Source organism: Taudactylus pleione, unplaced genomic scaffold (genome assembly GCF_031769625.1).
Source record: "Taudactylus pleione unplaced genomic scaffold, aTauple2 ptg003505l, whole genome shotgun sequence".
In the NCBI taxonomy this organism is placed as follows: Eukaryota; Metazoa; Chordata; class Amphibia; order Anura; family Myobatrachidae; genus Taudactylus; species Taudactylus pleione.
Window position 1 is genome coordinate 569,329 of NW_028287850.1, and position 16,775 is coordinate 586,103.

General features: G+C 46.5%; 1 protein-coding gene across 3 annotated transcripts in view; it reads right to left on the reverse strand.

Annotated features, from left to right (window-relative positions):
* Positions 1-6,970: 6,970 nt before the first annotated feature.
* GNG12 (G protein subunit gamma 12) overlaps positions 6,971-16,775 on the reverse strand; it is a 112,329-nt gene continuing 102,524 nt past the window's right edge. For all 3 annotated transcript variants that reach the window (XM_088466547.1, XM_088466549.1, XM_088466548.1), the window contains exons 3-4: positions 13,102-13,206; positions 6,971-12,353 (exon numbers count right to left, since the gene is read on the reverse strand). In XM_088466547.1, coding sequence (XP_088322673.1) covers positions 12,228-12,353; positions 13,102-13,194 — 219 coding nt within the window. In that variant the 5' untranslated portion in view covers positions 13,195-13,206 and the 3' untranslated portion in view covers positions 6,971-12,227. The remainder of the gene's footprint in view (positions 12,354-13,101; positions 13,207-16,775) is intronic.

Below are 16,775 nucleotides of genomic sequence, written 5' to 3' on the forward strand. Positions count from 1 at the left end.
GAATTTTATCTTCTTCGAGCGTTCGTCTCTCCCGACAAAAATGCTCCACTGCTTAATGCTCAACATGTCCGAAATATCACTAGTCTTTCCTCTTCCCAGTCACCCCCTCCCCTCCCCGTGTATATCTCCCTTACTGTCAACACCATCATTTACTCATCCTTCCAGTAAATGCTGCATTCTTGACTCTCTTGTCTCCCTCTCTGCGATACTTTTCTCACCGCTGTGTCCCTCTCTCCTCCCAGGCATTGCTGTAATGTGACCTTTTATTGCTCAATAGGAACCCAACTCTTATCCATTCTCTCATCAACTCCCACCTTGTCTAGTGTAACCTGCTCCTTCCTATCTGGCATTGCTCTCTCTCGTGTATCCTTTCTTCATCACTTTCCTGCTGGTTGCAACAAGACTGACCTTCAGGTTTCCCTGCTCAACATCAACCAAACCACTCTGCAAGTCCCTCCACTGCCTTCTCCCAAACCTTCCATAATCCCAATGACATTGCTCCCTCTCACCCCTTCATACATCTCTATTCTCATCTCACAGTACTCTACTTCCCGTCTTCTTAGTCGGGCATATCGCTCTGTGTGTATGCCCAATTTGCACGCTCCCGCGGTCGCATTCGGTGCCGTGCATATTAATGAAGGACGGAACAAGTGATTGTTCCGTCCTTCATTACATCGCTGTAATGTGTACCGGCAATTTTGCGATGTCAAGTGTGTACCCAGCGTTAGATGCGTGTCTGATCTGTGCGTCGCCTCGTCTGTGATAATCACCTGTCATGCTACAAGCCGATGCCGCTTTCCATCTATAGAAATCCCTACAAAAGCCTGTACAGTTTTAGGCGATGCGCGGTTTTCGCCTGTTTCCAAAGTTTCTTCACCCAAGGGCAGAAAAGAAGTGCAAAATCCATATTTTGGGGTCAAAATGGGGGTGGGACTTGTTTCAGAACCCTTTGGACACCCCCTAATGACTAGTCAAAAATGTAAAAAAATATCTTAATTCGCCCAATTCAAAATAATACATGTCATTTTTGGGGTGAAAAAAAAAATGAAAATGCAAAAAGTGATTGAAAATTGGGTTAAAGTACTGGGACAGGTATATTGGGGGGGCTGCATGGATGGGACAGATATATTGGGGTGCTGTATGGATGGGACAGGTATATTGGGGGGCAGTATGGATGGGACAGGTATATTGGGGGGCTGCATGGATGGGACAGGTATATTGGGGGGGCTGTATGGATGGGACAGGTATATTGGGGGGCTGTATGGATGGGACAGGTATATTGGGGTGCTGTATGGATGGGACAGGTATTTTGGGGGGGCTGTATGGATGGGACAGGTATATTGGGGGGCTGTATGGATGGGACAGGTGTTTTTAGGATTGCAGGGGGCTGTATGGATGGGACAGGTATATTGGGGGCTGTATGGATGGGACAGGTATATTGGGGGCTGTATGGATGGGACAGTTATATTGGGGGGCTGTATGGATGGGACAGGTATATTGGGGGCTGTATGGATGGGACAGGTATATTGGGGAGCTGTATGGATGGGACAGGTATATTGGGGTGCTGTATGGATGAGACAGGTATATTGGGGGGCTGTATGGATGGGGCAGGTATACTGGGGGCTGTATGGATGGGACAGGTATATTGGGGGGGCTGTATGGATGGGACAGGTGATTTTAGGATTGCAGGGGGCTGCAGCAGGTGTATTTTTAACATTTGTGTATTCTGCACTTTACAAACCCCAAAATATAATAATATCCATTTATTTGTACCCCCAATTTAACTACAGCAATTATTTATCATAAAACCCATTGCTAATATCACTTTTCCACACTTATGCATATAACAGCCCTGAGCCAAAATAAGATCCCTAATTACTTTTATTATGGCTAATACACTTCTATATTGATTCCCCAAGTGAGTTGGGCTTTATTGGGGGTGCAGACTGTATTCCCCCGAAAAAAAACTGACCTTTTTGCCAGTTCGCTGCTTTCGCCCATATGCGTTTTCGTCTGTTTTACAATTGAATAGGGCGAAAAGCGGGTGCGCGCATTGAGTAAGCAGGTTAAAACTTTGCCTCAAAACACGCGAATGAGGCGAAAACATCACACTTTTCGCGGCTAATTGAATCCGCCCCTAAGCCTGATCAGACTCTTAGCCCACCACCATTTTAACTTTTGCACCACACCCCATCCCCTGATGTCTTCCTCTTACCTCCTCTTGACGCCTTTCATCATCCTCTTTTGGATGTGACTGGCAGTGCCATGTTTGGTGGCTGCCAATCAGAAATGACGTGGGCAAACATGTTCAACGCCACAGAAAAAAGAAGATGCCCTCCAGCACACTGCAGCAATATTAGCAAAAATACTTGAATCCTACATAATAATAGAGAGTCAGAGGTATTGGTTGCATACATTTGCAAATATACGATTAAGCGCCGGGCCAGCATCAAGGCTCCTCTATACCGGCGTCCCTAACATTAAGGGGTTCACATCCGAGGCGCAGAGCAGCCCAAAAGAACCCAGCCAAGGATCACTCCCAGGGCATCACACAAAAAATGGTAGAAAGGTGATAGTGAAGTGTAAAGTATAGATGTGTCAAGATAATCAATAAGTGTTAATATAATAAGAAATTATTAAAATTACATAAATAAAAAACAAATAGAAAGGTGATGAAAAAATATCTATGTGAATTAAGTGGTGATGCCCTGAAAAAGGCCCAGCCAGAGCCACTCCGGGGGCCCCACGCCCAAACGCTCACCCCAAAATAATTATTGCTACAAAATAGTAGCACCCACTCTGGGTCATATAATTACAATGAATGTACTGCACGATAACAGCACATGTATAAGCTGAGAGCTGACTCACCTAGGAGGTACCCCAAAAACCTCCAAATGGCACTATACGGACCAGCACATCCTCCCAATGCTGGCTCCTTTCATGCCTCTCAGAACTGCAAATAGAAAGTATGGTGGTCGCTCACATCAGCTTAATGACATTGCACAGGTGCTTGTAAAGGGCGGGATTTATACTGAACCTCGGACATGAACCCCCTTAATGTTAGGGATGCCGGTATAGAGGAGCCTTGACGCTGGCCCGGCGCTTAATCATATATTTGCAAATGTATGCAACCAATACCTCTGAATTTCTATTATCATGTAGGATTCAAGTATTTTTGCTAATATTGCTGCAGTGTGCTGGAGGGAATCTTCTTTTTTCTGTGGTTCAGTATAAACCCCGCTCTTTACAAGCACCTGAGCAATATTCTATTTGCATATTCAACGCCACATAATGGAACCGATGCCCGTGCGTGGAGAGAAGCCTATTTCACAAGTAACACTGTAGCACATTTTCTCCACCTGATGATTTTTTTTTTTTTTAAATTGAATAATTTTTTGACGGAAGCGCCCACTTGGTCGGGGTGCAGGGACTCCACTCCACCCCTCTGTATCCATCTGGCTGTTGGGTAAGGTGGGTCAAGGAGGAGAAAAGCCCCACAATTTTCGTCGGCAGGCCCGCACATTGGTGCACCTTCCCACGCTGTGTGCCCTGGTTGCTCCTGGTCTCAGCTTGACTTTTCCACACTCGATGGTAATCTGTAACTGACGGCGTGTTCCCTTAGCCTTGTTTTTTTTATGTGCGCCATGTAAGTCCCTGCTGTTTCCAGGCTGTTTTTATGTGGTGCAACGCGGAGCGCTATTGGCACGTTACAATGTAGTGACAACAAACCAACCAAAAACAAAACTGATCTTCTAAGACATTCAGTAACAGGGAGGGTCACACCTGATGCTCAGTGCTTTACCTCAAATGAACTTTTATTTTATCCAGTGCCAATTTTTTATTACACCTGTTCACATTCCCTCAGATGCTGGCAGAGATCTCCTCTCCGTTACTGCCCGGCTTTCATTCCCATCTTCTGATCCTTAAAACTCCAGGAATTCCAGTATCACAACCCACATACCCTCACCCACAGTTTCCTGCCTTCCCATCCTCCGCCTGCTAAACCACAATATGAATATCTTATATTAGGAAACGTAACAAATGTTTTTTATTTTATTAGCTGTATAGTCTTACATCCCTTTCTCAGTTGGCAGAAGATCTGGGGTTACCGCAGAACCCATTACTAATTGTACCTCCATGCTAATTTCTGTCCCATATTCAGAGAAAACATGGGTCTGCCTCGTGCATATATGAGAGTAAGCTATACATTGACACACATTATCTAAAGTGTAAGTAACAAAATTAAATCATTTTAAATAGGAGTAACTGAAATGCGCAAAATGTGACCCGTTTGGGTGCACTTTTCGCGCCCAAAAATTTGGTTGGCTGTAGCCATTTTACGCAGATGTGGGGGGGGTCTGTGGCAAAGCCAATAAAATTGATGCATGAGCATAGAAAAAACCATAATTGAATCCTGGCCTGGAGTTTCTTTGTGGGGGATGAGAAACTACATTAGAAAAGTTCCCGTCACACAATTTAGCAGCTGAGCAATGTGACTGGCGTGTACGATGTGCCCTGTGTATATCAATGCTGGAATATTAACACTTCATGCAGCGTTAGCTTTTTGAGGTCCTCTCACTGCCGTCCTCTAACGCACCTGGTACCCGGAAATAAACGGTACATGGCCGATTCACTCAAGCAGGATCTGAGGGCCTGATTGACAGATGGCAGCTAAGGCAATTGCCGCTGCGATCTCGTACACAGCAGATGCGTGAAAATATGCAAATGTTGCAGACGGCGGGATATGTATTGAGACACCCCCCCCAATGCCATCGCAAATTTACGCCTGTACACACGTGTGCAGCCGTCGTCTCAGATCTTTCGATAATCGCCCATGGTCGTGCAGAACGGCCGCCTGAACTTAGACGATAGAACCACTTTCTCTGCGTACAGGATCGCAGACTACGACGGACCCCAAAAACCCCGGGACATTACTTTTTTTTTTTTAGTCACCCGTTACCTCCCACCAAATGGCCTGCGCCAATCACTTTCTGCGAGCAACTACGGTAATGTACCTTAACGCATGCGCAGTGCAACTGTAATTGCTCAACTGCATGGTAATTGGAATAGTGCACATCTCCGAATCAGGACCTAACACTCAATTAGGGAGGGCCGTACCTGGTTTGCCACCGATGGTGTATATGACGGAGACAGCAATGTTTTTTTTTCCCCTTTTCCCTTGGTGTAGAGGGCACAGAGCTTTGCCCCATCCCCTTCCCTGATTGGTGGGCATTTCTTACAGCAGGGATGCCCATTGCTGGTTTCATGCAAACGATATTAACCCCAGAAGCCACCATCACGGGCCACCCTTACACTCAATTAGGTGTCATATACCTTGGAGTCTTATTCCTCCCAGGTATAGACCAATCATGAAGATCCGGCGTCTTGTGACTACTAGTCCCAAAGTGTCTCAGCAGCATGATGGATGGATATCCATAAAATAGTTCCTCAAAATTATTATTATTGGTTCTATAGCACCCATTCTATTACGCAGTGCTGTACAAAGAATATGCAATATATATATATATATATATATATATATATATATATTGCACATAACCAATGAGGGTTTGAGTGTAAATAAACTTTGTGCATTTTGCTCGGCCATGATCCTTGCAGACTGGTGCCGGGAAGGTGGCTGGAGAAGGACGTTTTCCACCATATACTTCCAGCAACAAAATATTTTATGACATTACAGACTCTCGTACTGCAAGGTAGCGACAGAAAGCTCAGGATACATTATACAGTCACAAGCAAGAACGATCTGCTGCGATTTGGAGAGTATGATCCATTCTGGTAACAAATATACACTGACAAATCATACAGAACATTGTACCAACAGTCCAGGAATATTCCGCGCTGATTGCAGACTCTCAGCTAACACGTTACAGTTAGCCCCAGCAAAGTCATCGCTTTCTTTTCCTACGTTTTTCTTTTTAAAGTGCACCTGTCGCCTCCACGCAAAATGCAGGCAGCCGTTCTAACGTGTGAACAGTCAACTCACTCGGACGTTGTGACATCATTGAGGCATGAGGCACAGTGGGCGGAATTCAATTGTTTTCGCGGCCCGCATCTCCCGTCTAAAGTGACAGGAGATCGCGGGCCGCTATTCAATTGTGCCAGCTTTTCACGCTGATCGCACCCCAAGTGGTCGGGTTTAGCCGTGTAAATCGGCTAACCCCGACCAAAGTGCTGGGCGCGATCGCGAAAAGTGATGTTTGGGCGCCCAAACATGTCACTTTTCGCACATTTCAGCTCTCATCCCCCAGGGGCTGCGAGCTGAAATGTAGCGCTTGGCAGCTGATCGCGCCCGACAGGAGCAAGAATAGAATAGCTCCGTCGGGCGCGATAGGGGATGAAAAGAATAGAATTCCGCCCAGTATGTCTCAGAGATATTATTCCCCAGTGATAAAATGCCTCTATTGTGTGTGGGCGGCAGGTGTGCTTTAAGTGCTGCTAAACCCATCTAAAAAAACAGACATTTTTCAAACAAAACAAGATGTTTAATTACCCTCAGTGAGAATGGTGACCCCTCAGCTGATAGCGTATTTTGCCCAGCAATGTCTCCTGAGCTAAACCAGTAGCCAAAAAGGCAGATATATACGAAAAAATACAAATCCCGCTGAAAATGTCTAGAGGTTTACGTTTCCGAAATTGCTAGTTTAGAAAAAAATAGAAATTACAAAAATAACTGAAGAATAAAAATAAAAAAAAATTCTCCTTAATAAAGGTTGGCAGATTCTTGATTAGACGATCCAAAAACATCAGCTAACCCTGAGGGGGAGGGGGTGGAATACGACATATATATGGTGTCTCCCAATCCTATACAGGGTCCTTACCCCCAACGTTACCCCATTACCAACTACGCAGAGGAGCACCAAAATTCAAACAAAAACAAAAATCTGACAAAAATACACCAATTGAAATCTAAAGATGAATGAACCCAACAGAACACAAGTACACACGTGAATTTAGAAAATCACATTCAACATTTTAATAAGTTTAAAACATGGAGCAAAAATTATTTTCAAAAAAAGGACAATAGTGTTTTATGTTTAAGACATAATACGTACATCGTCAATGTGGAACTACAAAAAGGAATGTTACAAAAATGGTGAGCATTATAGGAATAAAAATGTGCGTATCCAATTTGGAAGAGAAATGGCTGTAGTTTGTTTGTGTACAGGATATAGACACCTTTAGGAACATACATACACAAATTATGTCATTACTGTATAGGCATCCATGTTTTATCCATGGCATTTATTATGGAACCGCACAGTGAACATTTTCACACATGATGTAAATGAAAACATTTGCAAATCGTCCTTAAGTTGTGTTGACAGAAGTGACATCTGGGAGGAAATAGAAATTTAGATAATAGAAAACACTGAAAACTAGTCCGCAACAAACTTAGCATTTTCCTATTCTGTGTCACTTGCATAAAAATGACTTACGGGTGGAATACGGTACCTTTCCTCCCGATAATTAAAACCGGGCCTGCTTGTGTAGTGTGCAACATCCCCCTCCCCCCAACCAACTGCCAGCATCTTCATTGCTGAGCGGCAGTGAGAGGTCACCGCAGGTACCTGCAAATGGTGTGCGCGACACTGCAGATGGAGTGGCCTAACACTTATCAGTGTTAGCCATGTCACCAAAGAGGCACAAACACTCTCCCATCGCTAGCAAACTCTATTCTAAGCCTCTATGCAGGGGGGCCCCCAAGTAGCTGCTGTACTGGGACCTGAAATTCCTCTTAACAGCCATGTCTATACTGCAACAGTTTATACATACTTTACATTGCTGACTGGTGTGCAGTCGTCTTCCCATGTGTAACATTCACACGGTAATCACTGTTTGCTATAACTGCTGAGAAAAATCCTATTTCAGCAGAAACCAGCCCTCCTTCCAGCGTGAAGGGGGGCACGAAAGCAGACCTCCGACCAAAGACTGGGTTAATACTGGGCCTTCCCCCACCCCCGTGACAGAGGACATGTGAGATTCATTCAAAGTCTCACAACTTCTGCAAACCGCAGTCACAATTTAGGCCTAGTAAAAATCCTGGAACCCAGAGTTTCAGCCATAAAAAGGATGTTTACATGAGCCATCCAGGGAGGATCCGAACTGCCCTGACGGACCACAAACGCAGGATCTTATAAAGTGCTTCTCACAGGGACCACTCTCTCACACTATAATCTGCGGTGTTGGCAATATCCCCATCCTATGCTCCCTACACCAATCCCACATGTGGCCGAGACACTGCTTAGACAGCACTGGGCCTATTAACCTGGAAAAGCCACAAGCGTTTCCGCACTACTCTCCAAGGTGCAGACATCCAGCAACTCCTGGTGCAGACATCCAGCAACGCCGTGATCCATTAGGAGGTGATGCTGCGTCAGGTGGATGCTGCAGGTGACTCTTATATAAAGGTAGCGGGGAGACTGACATAAAACCAGTTCTCTCCCTTTTCAATGCAGCAGACGTGTTTGTCACTGAGAGGTGATTTGCCTTTGCAAACGTGGAAATGTCCCAAGAAACTTCCACCTAAAGGACTTTACCTAATTGTCATATTTCCGCAAGCAGCGTACAACCTCACAAAACGGACTGTTCCTCGGTGTGGGTCTGCTGGTGGTCAATGATATCTGGCTAATCAAGAGTGGCTTTAACGCGGGAACCTTTACAAGAACACCAGTATACGCCTCTCTACATTACTAACCATATTAAAGCCAATAATAAAAGTACAATGTTCTCACTGATTTCAGCTGGAGAGTTTCAAACTCCAAAAACGGCAAATTAGTGTAAACGTTTCACCAACGCTGCAATTTGAAATCCACCATTTGCCTGCACAGCAGAGGTAGCCATTTTCTAGGCTGAATCAATTAGGGGGTTAAAATATATTAATTTAGCAATATTACCACACACACAGTCTAGATTTTCTCAAAAAGTTGCTTTCAGCTTGGGACAAGGGATATTGGGCCTCATTCAGAGACGGCCGTAGGATGCAAGCGGTCGTTCTGAAACAGGGCGGCCGCTTGCATCCTGAACGGCCGCCTTCATGTCGGTCGTTAGGCTGTGGGTTAACACCCACAGCTCTAATGACCGCAAGGGTGATGGTCGCGATGGTCATGACCATCGTGACCAACGACGAGACCCTAAGGTAGGGTCTCATCAACCTTAAGCCCCAGGGAGCTTCCTGCTCTGTTTGAGCAGGAAGCCCCCCACTGACATCACTGATGATGTCAGTGGGGCCGCCCCCAAACGGCAAGCGTTCCGACAGGAACGCCTCCCTTTCTCCGGTCACGCCCCCGGCCCGCCCAGCAAACGGAGCGAGCTGTCACTCAACATCGACAGCTCGCCCCGTCTGCTACGAGACCCCTAACGACGGATCACCCGTTGTTAGCCGGGTCTCGCGCATGCGCACTGGAGCAACATCGACCCGGTTGCGAGCTCTTAGAGCTAACGACCAGGTCTGAATAAGCTCCATTGTCTGGCAGAAGGGTGAACCGGAGGCCTAGAGGTACCGGTCACTGTTGCCTCCATAATGTCACTAGGACTGAGTGTTGCTGGGGGCTGTAAGGTTCTGAATAGTGGGTCAGCCCCCAAAATGGCTGCCTCTGTTGTGTACAGTGGAAGAGTGTTCTATAATTTCTACGGTCCTTTGCTAACACTAAAAAGCCAGTGGTCCAGGAAACACGTCGGTAGCCTTTATAAGGAACAGTCTATTCAATCAAATTGAATCCATGAATACCGACTGTAGGTAAATTAATACAGAGTTAGGTAGCCTGTGGCTCTCTAGACGAACTACAACGTCCAGCATGACCTGTGAGATGTAGTTAAATAGCTGGAAGTCTACCACAGAGGTGCAACTTTTGAGCCCTCTCCAATCAGAGAAGGCATTAAATATACACAACACTGACCACTATGGCACATGAGGAGTGTACTAATTCTTCTGGTAATATAAATGACCCCTTACCCCAAACCATCCCCCTGCAAACAAAAGAAACATAAACAGGAGTGTCCCATAAAAATCCCATACTTTGTCATTAAAACTATTTAGCTACTTAATAAAATACTTTCAACTTGGTAACCGATTAAAACACAAATATTGAGTAATAAATTCTATTAAAAATATATATACTGAAGTTGTGTCGCTGCTTAGGGAGCGTATACAAGTTTATGGCATTATGTCAAAGCACCAGTTTTCTTAAAGTGTCTGCAACAGTTTTGGAAAAGAACTAAATAGAAATTTCCCGCGCACATCTCTTGGCTGATATTGGGAGCTGAAAAAAAAAACCCCACATCTGTTTCTACAAACGTGCAGCTAGTGACACGGGACAGGTTTTCATTTAAACTGCGCACTTTTTTACCCACGAGAGGGACAGAAAAATAAATACAATCAAAAAGCTCCAGAATTACAAAGCTGACGCGTTTCTCCACAGAAAATACAATCTGACTGAAGTGTTGCAGGGAAATTTCTGAGTGCAAAAGGGCCTTTGGCTTAATGGTTTCAATACTTGGCTTTAAACAGTGCGCTGATGCGTGAAATACGACATAATAAGTTTGGCCACTGGGGATCACGGTCGGACAAACTGAAGTAGGATAGGGGACACGACTTCATCTTCCAGCGCAGCGGCAGTAATACAGAACATACAGGTAACCAATGAAAATAAGACAAGACGCTAGGGATCATCATTGTTTGAGATATGTCCTGTTCCATCGTCTCATCCTCTTCTATGGGCAATACGACAGGTCTATGCTGCTACTTGCACTATTAACGCAAGGCTTCATTGCATAGACCTCCTACTGCTCTGGGAAACATACCCCATTAGTGTGCAAATAGAAACTGCAGTATAGTAAAGCAAAGAGTGCATTCGATTTCTTTGGTGCCGAAAAGATAGAAGCCGCCAGTCATTACCTGCGCGGCTCATATTACAGACAATATTACACCAATAAGATTAAATTTGCTCCTGTGGCACATTTCAGGTCAAAATACATGAACAAATCAAGCACAAAACTTTCCTAAAATGTGAAGTACTAAGCAAATGTGTGTTTTGCACACTTAGAAAAATTCATTAAGATAGCTGATGGGGAAAAACGGGGGTGGTGGGGTGTAGGGGCGGGGGTTGTCGGGGCATCTGTAGTACGTATATCCAGAAACTGTTTGGGTACTGTTAATGTAACCGTTTTGGTGCTACAGGGGGCACCATCCAGTGAGGCTGGCGCTGGGCTGAAGTGCAGTGTTCGATATGGGTATCTCAATATTATATAAGAATTTCCATCTCAGTGTAGTATCAAAAATACTTTTAATAAACTAGACTAGACAAAATATGGCAAAGTCTAATCTATCTTTTGTCCAAGAATATTTCACAAACGCAATAAAATCATGTTGTTAACGCAGAACGGACAAACATGGCGGACTTCTGGTACAGGAAACTTGGGGGCAAATCAGAGTCCAAAACAGTCTTAGATAGGAGAACAATGAAGGTCACGGAAATCAAAGTGTACTTGCTGGCACCATAAGTGGCAATTCTATGGGATAAACAATATAATCAACCCATCAATGCACTAGTTCTTGGTGACGTCACCGAGGCACCGCGCCTTGGCGCTGTCATGAGGAAATACTGAATTGATAGGGTGAGTCAGCCCCCAAAATGGCTGCCTGCGCGAAGTACACTTTAACGTCATTGGAAGATGCTGGTTGAACGGCATTTGGGAAAAAAAAAAAAAAAGGGGGTTTTGAGCGGCAGAAGTGGGACAGTTATATGGCGATAGATCTATAAGTTGCGCTACGACGTTCACGGCCTGCAACGTTACTCTGTGCAGAAAGCGGAGGCAACTTTGGTCTTAATAAGATTTTCCTAACAACACTTAGACAAGACGCAGCACATAACAAGAACCGGAACATAAAATACGACCCTACGGAAACGCTGACAGAAATGTACCACCCCAACCCTCCCCTGGAAATTATAGCAATTTGGTTCTAGAAAGACTGTTCCCGTGAATATGAAATCTACAAAAGGGAAAACAAAAAAACAAGGAATAGAAAACGATAAATCATTGGTATAGTTTAAAGAAGATTAAAACTATTTTTTTTTTTTTTTGTATTTTTTTTTGTCATTTTTTTTTTTTTTTCCCGTAAGTGGAAACCAGAAAACCCTTCGTACAATTCTGTAAGGATCTGCTTGGCGTATTATGTGAAGAGACCGTAGAGATGTTCGTTGGTGACACTACAATATAATACATGGCTTCTTGTCCTTGAAGGGGTTTTCTGAAGTAGGGATGCCCATCAGTAAAGGGTCGTTCTTGGCGTGTTCATCGCAGTAGCGCATGAGATCGGCCGATGCTTTGGAAATCTGAATAAATAGAACAAAAAAATAAAACACACATATTATATATACACAGAAACACATATTATATATAGTGTGTACAGATAGATCGTATCGGATGCGGTCATAATCCCGACCATGGGGATTCCGGCATTCAGAAAGCCGACGGCAGGATCCCGACACTTGTCGGAATACTGGCAACAGCATCCCTTACCGCTGGGATCCTGAAGGTAAATAGCGGGGTTAGGCACCAGGGGGAGGGGTTAGGGTCAGGCACTAAGGGGGAGGCTTAGGTTTAGGGTGCAGGGATAGAGGGTTAGGATACCTACCGACAGGTGTCAGAAGCCTAACCCTGTGGGGATGTTGATACCCACCGATAGGTATTGGTATAACCGTAACCCATCCCATACATACATACATAGCATGCATATATTACACACACGCACACATTATATATATATATATATATATATATATATATATATATATATATATATATACACACACACACACACCATGTATACGTGCATATATGGTATGCAGTCGGGAAGCTGGCGGACCTAATCCCGACTACTTTATCCCGACGAGGGTTAAATGACAGGCGTCTAAATCTAGAGGGTTAGGCAGCGGGGAAGGGGGGGTTGGGTTTAGGCACTTAGAGGGGGGATTAGGGTTAGGCACTGGGGGGGAAGGTTAGGGTCTTGCGTCCGGCGGTAATTTATACCGATTCCACATATATACACTCAATATTAAATACACAGCGCTAATAGTCTACCTTTATTCTCTCTATGGACGCCTCTACTTTCAGTTGCTGGACGGTCCTCCGCGCTTGTGCTATGTTATTCGTGCTGGTGGTTTTGGTAGACATCTTTGGTGAAGTCTGGGGACAGAAGAGAGGACAGGATTGGTTATATAGAGCAATCACGGGGTAATTAGGACACTCCATAGACAGGAGCATAATGAGGCCAAGCAGACAGCCCCCAGGCCTTAGCTACAAACGCCTGAGATAGGTATGTCATGTGCATTCCACCGACACGTATGACACACACACGCGGCTCGTGCCACACATGGCAACAGACATCTTTCTCAATGTAACACGATCACCTGGTGAAAACTGCATTCAGAAAGTGACAATACAAATCCTATAGGGAAGACATTAAGCAGCTTGTAAGCAAATAATCTCCATTTATAAGGCATCAGCAAATAAACATTTATTGTCTTAGTTATAAAGATGGGGAGGTTTCCGTGCTGAGGAGACAAAGCATTGAGTGATACAGTATGTACTATACATGGTCTGACCCAGGAAGACCCAATGATACGGACAAGCTGCAGACAGATAATCTGACCTGAAATAACTGGCTGAGCAGCGGCTGTGCTAGACCCGGCCTGGGATCTGCCGGAGAGCTGAATAATAATCCAGCACTCATAGCAAAGGAGCCCTGTTATAGATGCACTATTACTACAGCCAGCTACAGACGGACGGCTGGGGATAATGAGCCCGGAAGTCCTCTAGATGGGGACTCAATAACCTGCAAATTCCTAATGTCAGCTTCTTCCTAATGCACATTAAACAGTCTGATCCGGTGTCTAAAGACAACTTTGTGTATTTGTGCATGTAATTAGAATGTCGCAAGCGTTATTTCTTTTCCTAGAACTGAAGCGGATCTTGCCAAACACTGAGAGCAGAGAGACAGACTGTGCAGCCGCTGCAGGTAAACGGCTTTTGCAGAACATAAGTTCAACAGGATTCAACAGAAATCTAAAAAAAGCCCTGAACGGTGGCAGCAGGCCAGTCACTCAGCCACACAGATAGCAGGCCAGTCACTCAGCCACACAGATAGCAGGCCAATCACTCAGCCACACAGATAGCAGCCCAGTCACTCAGCCACACAGACGGTGCAGGCCAGTCACTCAGCCACACAGACGGTGCAGGCCAGTCACTCAGCCACACAGACGGTGCAGGCCAGTCACTCAGCCACACAGACGGTGCAGGCCAGTCACTCAGCCACACAGATAGCAGGTCAGTCACTCAGCCACACAGACGGTGCAGGCCAGTCACTCAGCCACACAGATAGCAGGCCAGTCACTCAGCCACACAGACGGTGCAGGCCAGTCACTCAGCCACACAGATAGCAGGCCAGTCACTCAGCCACACAGACGGTGCAGGCCAGTCACTCAGCCACACAGATAGCAGGCCAGTCACTCAGCCACACAGATAGCAGGCCAGTCACTCAGCCACACAGATAGCAGGCCAGTCACTCAGCCACACAGATAGCAGGCCAGTCACTCAGCCACACAGATAGCAGGCCAGTCACTCAGCCACACAGACGGTGCAGGCCAGTCACTCAGCCACACAGACGGTGCAGGCCAGTCACTCAGCCACACAGACGGTGCAGGCCAGTCACTCAGCCACACAGACGGTGCAGGCCAGTCACTCAGCCACACAGACGGTGCAGGCCAGTCACTCAGCCACACAGACGGTGCAGGCCAGTCACTCAGCCACACAGACGGTGCAGGCCAGTCACTCAGCCACACAGACGGTGCAGGCCAGTCACTCAGCCACACAGACGGTGCAGGCCAGTCACTCAGCCACACAGACGGTGCAGGCCAGTCACTCAGCCACACAGACGGTGCAGGCCAGTCACTCAGCCACACAGACGGTGCAGGCCAGTCACTCAGCCACACAGACGGTGCAGGCCAGTCACTCAGCCACACAGACGGTGCAGGCCAGTCACTCAGCCACACAGACGGTGCAGGCCACTCACTCAGCCACACAGACGGTGCAGGCCACTCACTCAGCCACACAGACGGTGCAGGCCAGTCACTCAGCCACACAGACGGTGCAGGCCAGTCACTCAGCCACACAGACGGTGCAGGCCAGTCACTCAGCCACACAGATAGCAGGCCAGTCACTCAGCCACACAGACGGTGCAGGCCAGTCACTCAGCCACACAGACGGTGCAGGCCAGTCACTCAGCCACACAGACGGTGCAGGCCAGTCACTCAGCCACACAGACGGTGCAGGCCAGTCACTCAGCCACACAGACGGTGCAGGCCAGTCACTCAGCCACACAGACGGTGCAGGCCAGTCACTCAGCCACACAGACGGTGCAGGCCAGTCACTCAGCCACACAGACGGTGCAGGCCACTCACTCAGCCACACAGACGGTGCAGGCCAGTCACTCAGCCACACAGATAGCAGGCCAGTCACTCAGCCACACAGACGGTGCAGGCAGCGCAGCTGGGAGACAAGCCGGCCAGAGTCAGACAGGGGGACATTTCAATAAGCATAAACTAAGGGCCTGATTCAGGGACGGGCGCTAATGTGTTCACAGATGCGAATTCGTACGCAACATAGCGGCAAAAATATGCTAATGGTTCCAAAGATCACCCGAGCATATGGACACCCACTGCTACTTCTTACCGGCGTACGATGTCGCTTACCTGCGTTAATATCGGTAACATCGACGCACATCGCGAAGCAGGTCTGACCAGTCGCAAACATTGCAGCTCTCCTCGCACGCTGAGGGCTCGCATGCTGCAAATGCAATCTCAAGGGCTAGTTTATGCACGACCATGAAACAGCGTTCATAACGTACAGACACCCCGGCGTTTTTCTGACCACCCCCAAACGCTGACAGCTTCACTCACTTTGCGATGCACACCTCTCTGCATCCATAATGGCAATGCGATTGCTGTGCGCACACACACACAGTGCGGCTTATACGCATGGACAAAAGGCAAACAAACAATCTCAATATTTCAATCGTAAGTTATTTAAATCTGTACAGCGAATAAAGTCTGGCAGATGGGACTCGTTAAAAGGTCATTGCAATATACTGGGTCAGTGCGCAACGGATTTTAAACTGCAGACACCTTGAATAGTTTTAATACGGTTATAGATTACGGTTAGGCAACCTGTGCCACTGTAGCTGCTGTGGAACTACACTTCCCAGCATGCCCTGCCACTGCTTTGCTGTTGGGGCATGCTGGGATGTGTAGTTCCACAGCAGCTGGAGGGCTACCCCCGTTATAGATTATCACCGCCTTACTCTCAAGCTTAAGGGCAGTTGACCTCAGACATGGAAACTGGTCGGGATTTCTGCAATCCAGTCTGCCTCAATCCCCCACACAATCGGATCTGTCCAATTCCCAGTCCGTGTGTCTGTGCCCGGGCTGGACTGCATACTGTGTGGCCAGCATTAGTCGTCGACTAATCAACATGCAGTTTCTCATTAACACCTGTTTAACAAGCAGGCACTACGAACAAGCTATAAAGAACGCTTGTCGTACTAGAGGCGATAGGAACAGAACGCTGCGCACAACATTGAAAAACGGAAAGGACGAAACCGAACGCTACAAATCATACCACATCTACAGACACGGTATAAATGCCACGTCGGCTCCTTCCCATGTATAACAAGCTCTGCACAAACCACACACAGATAA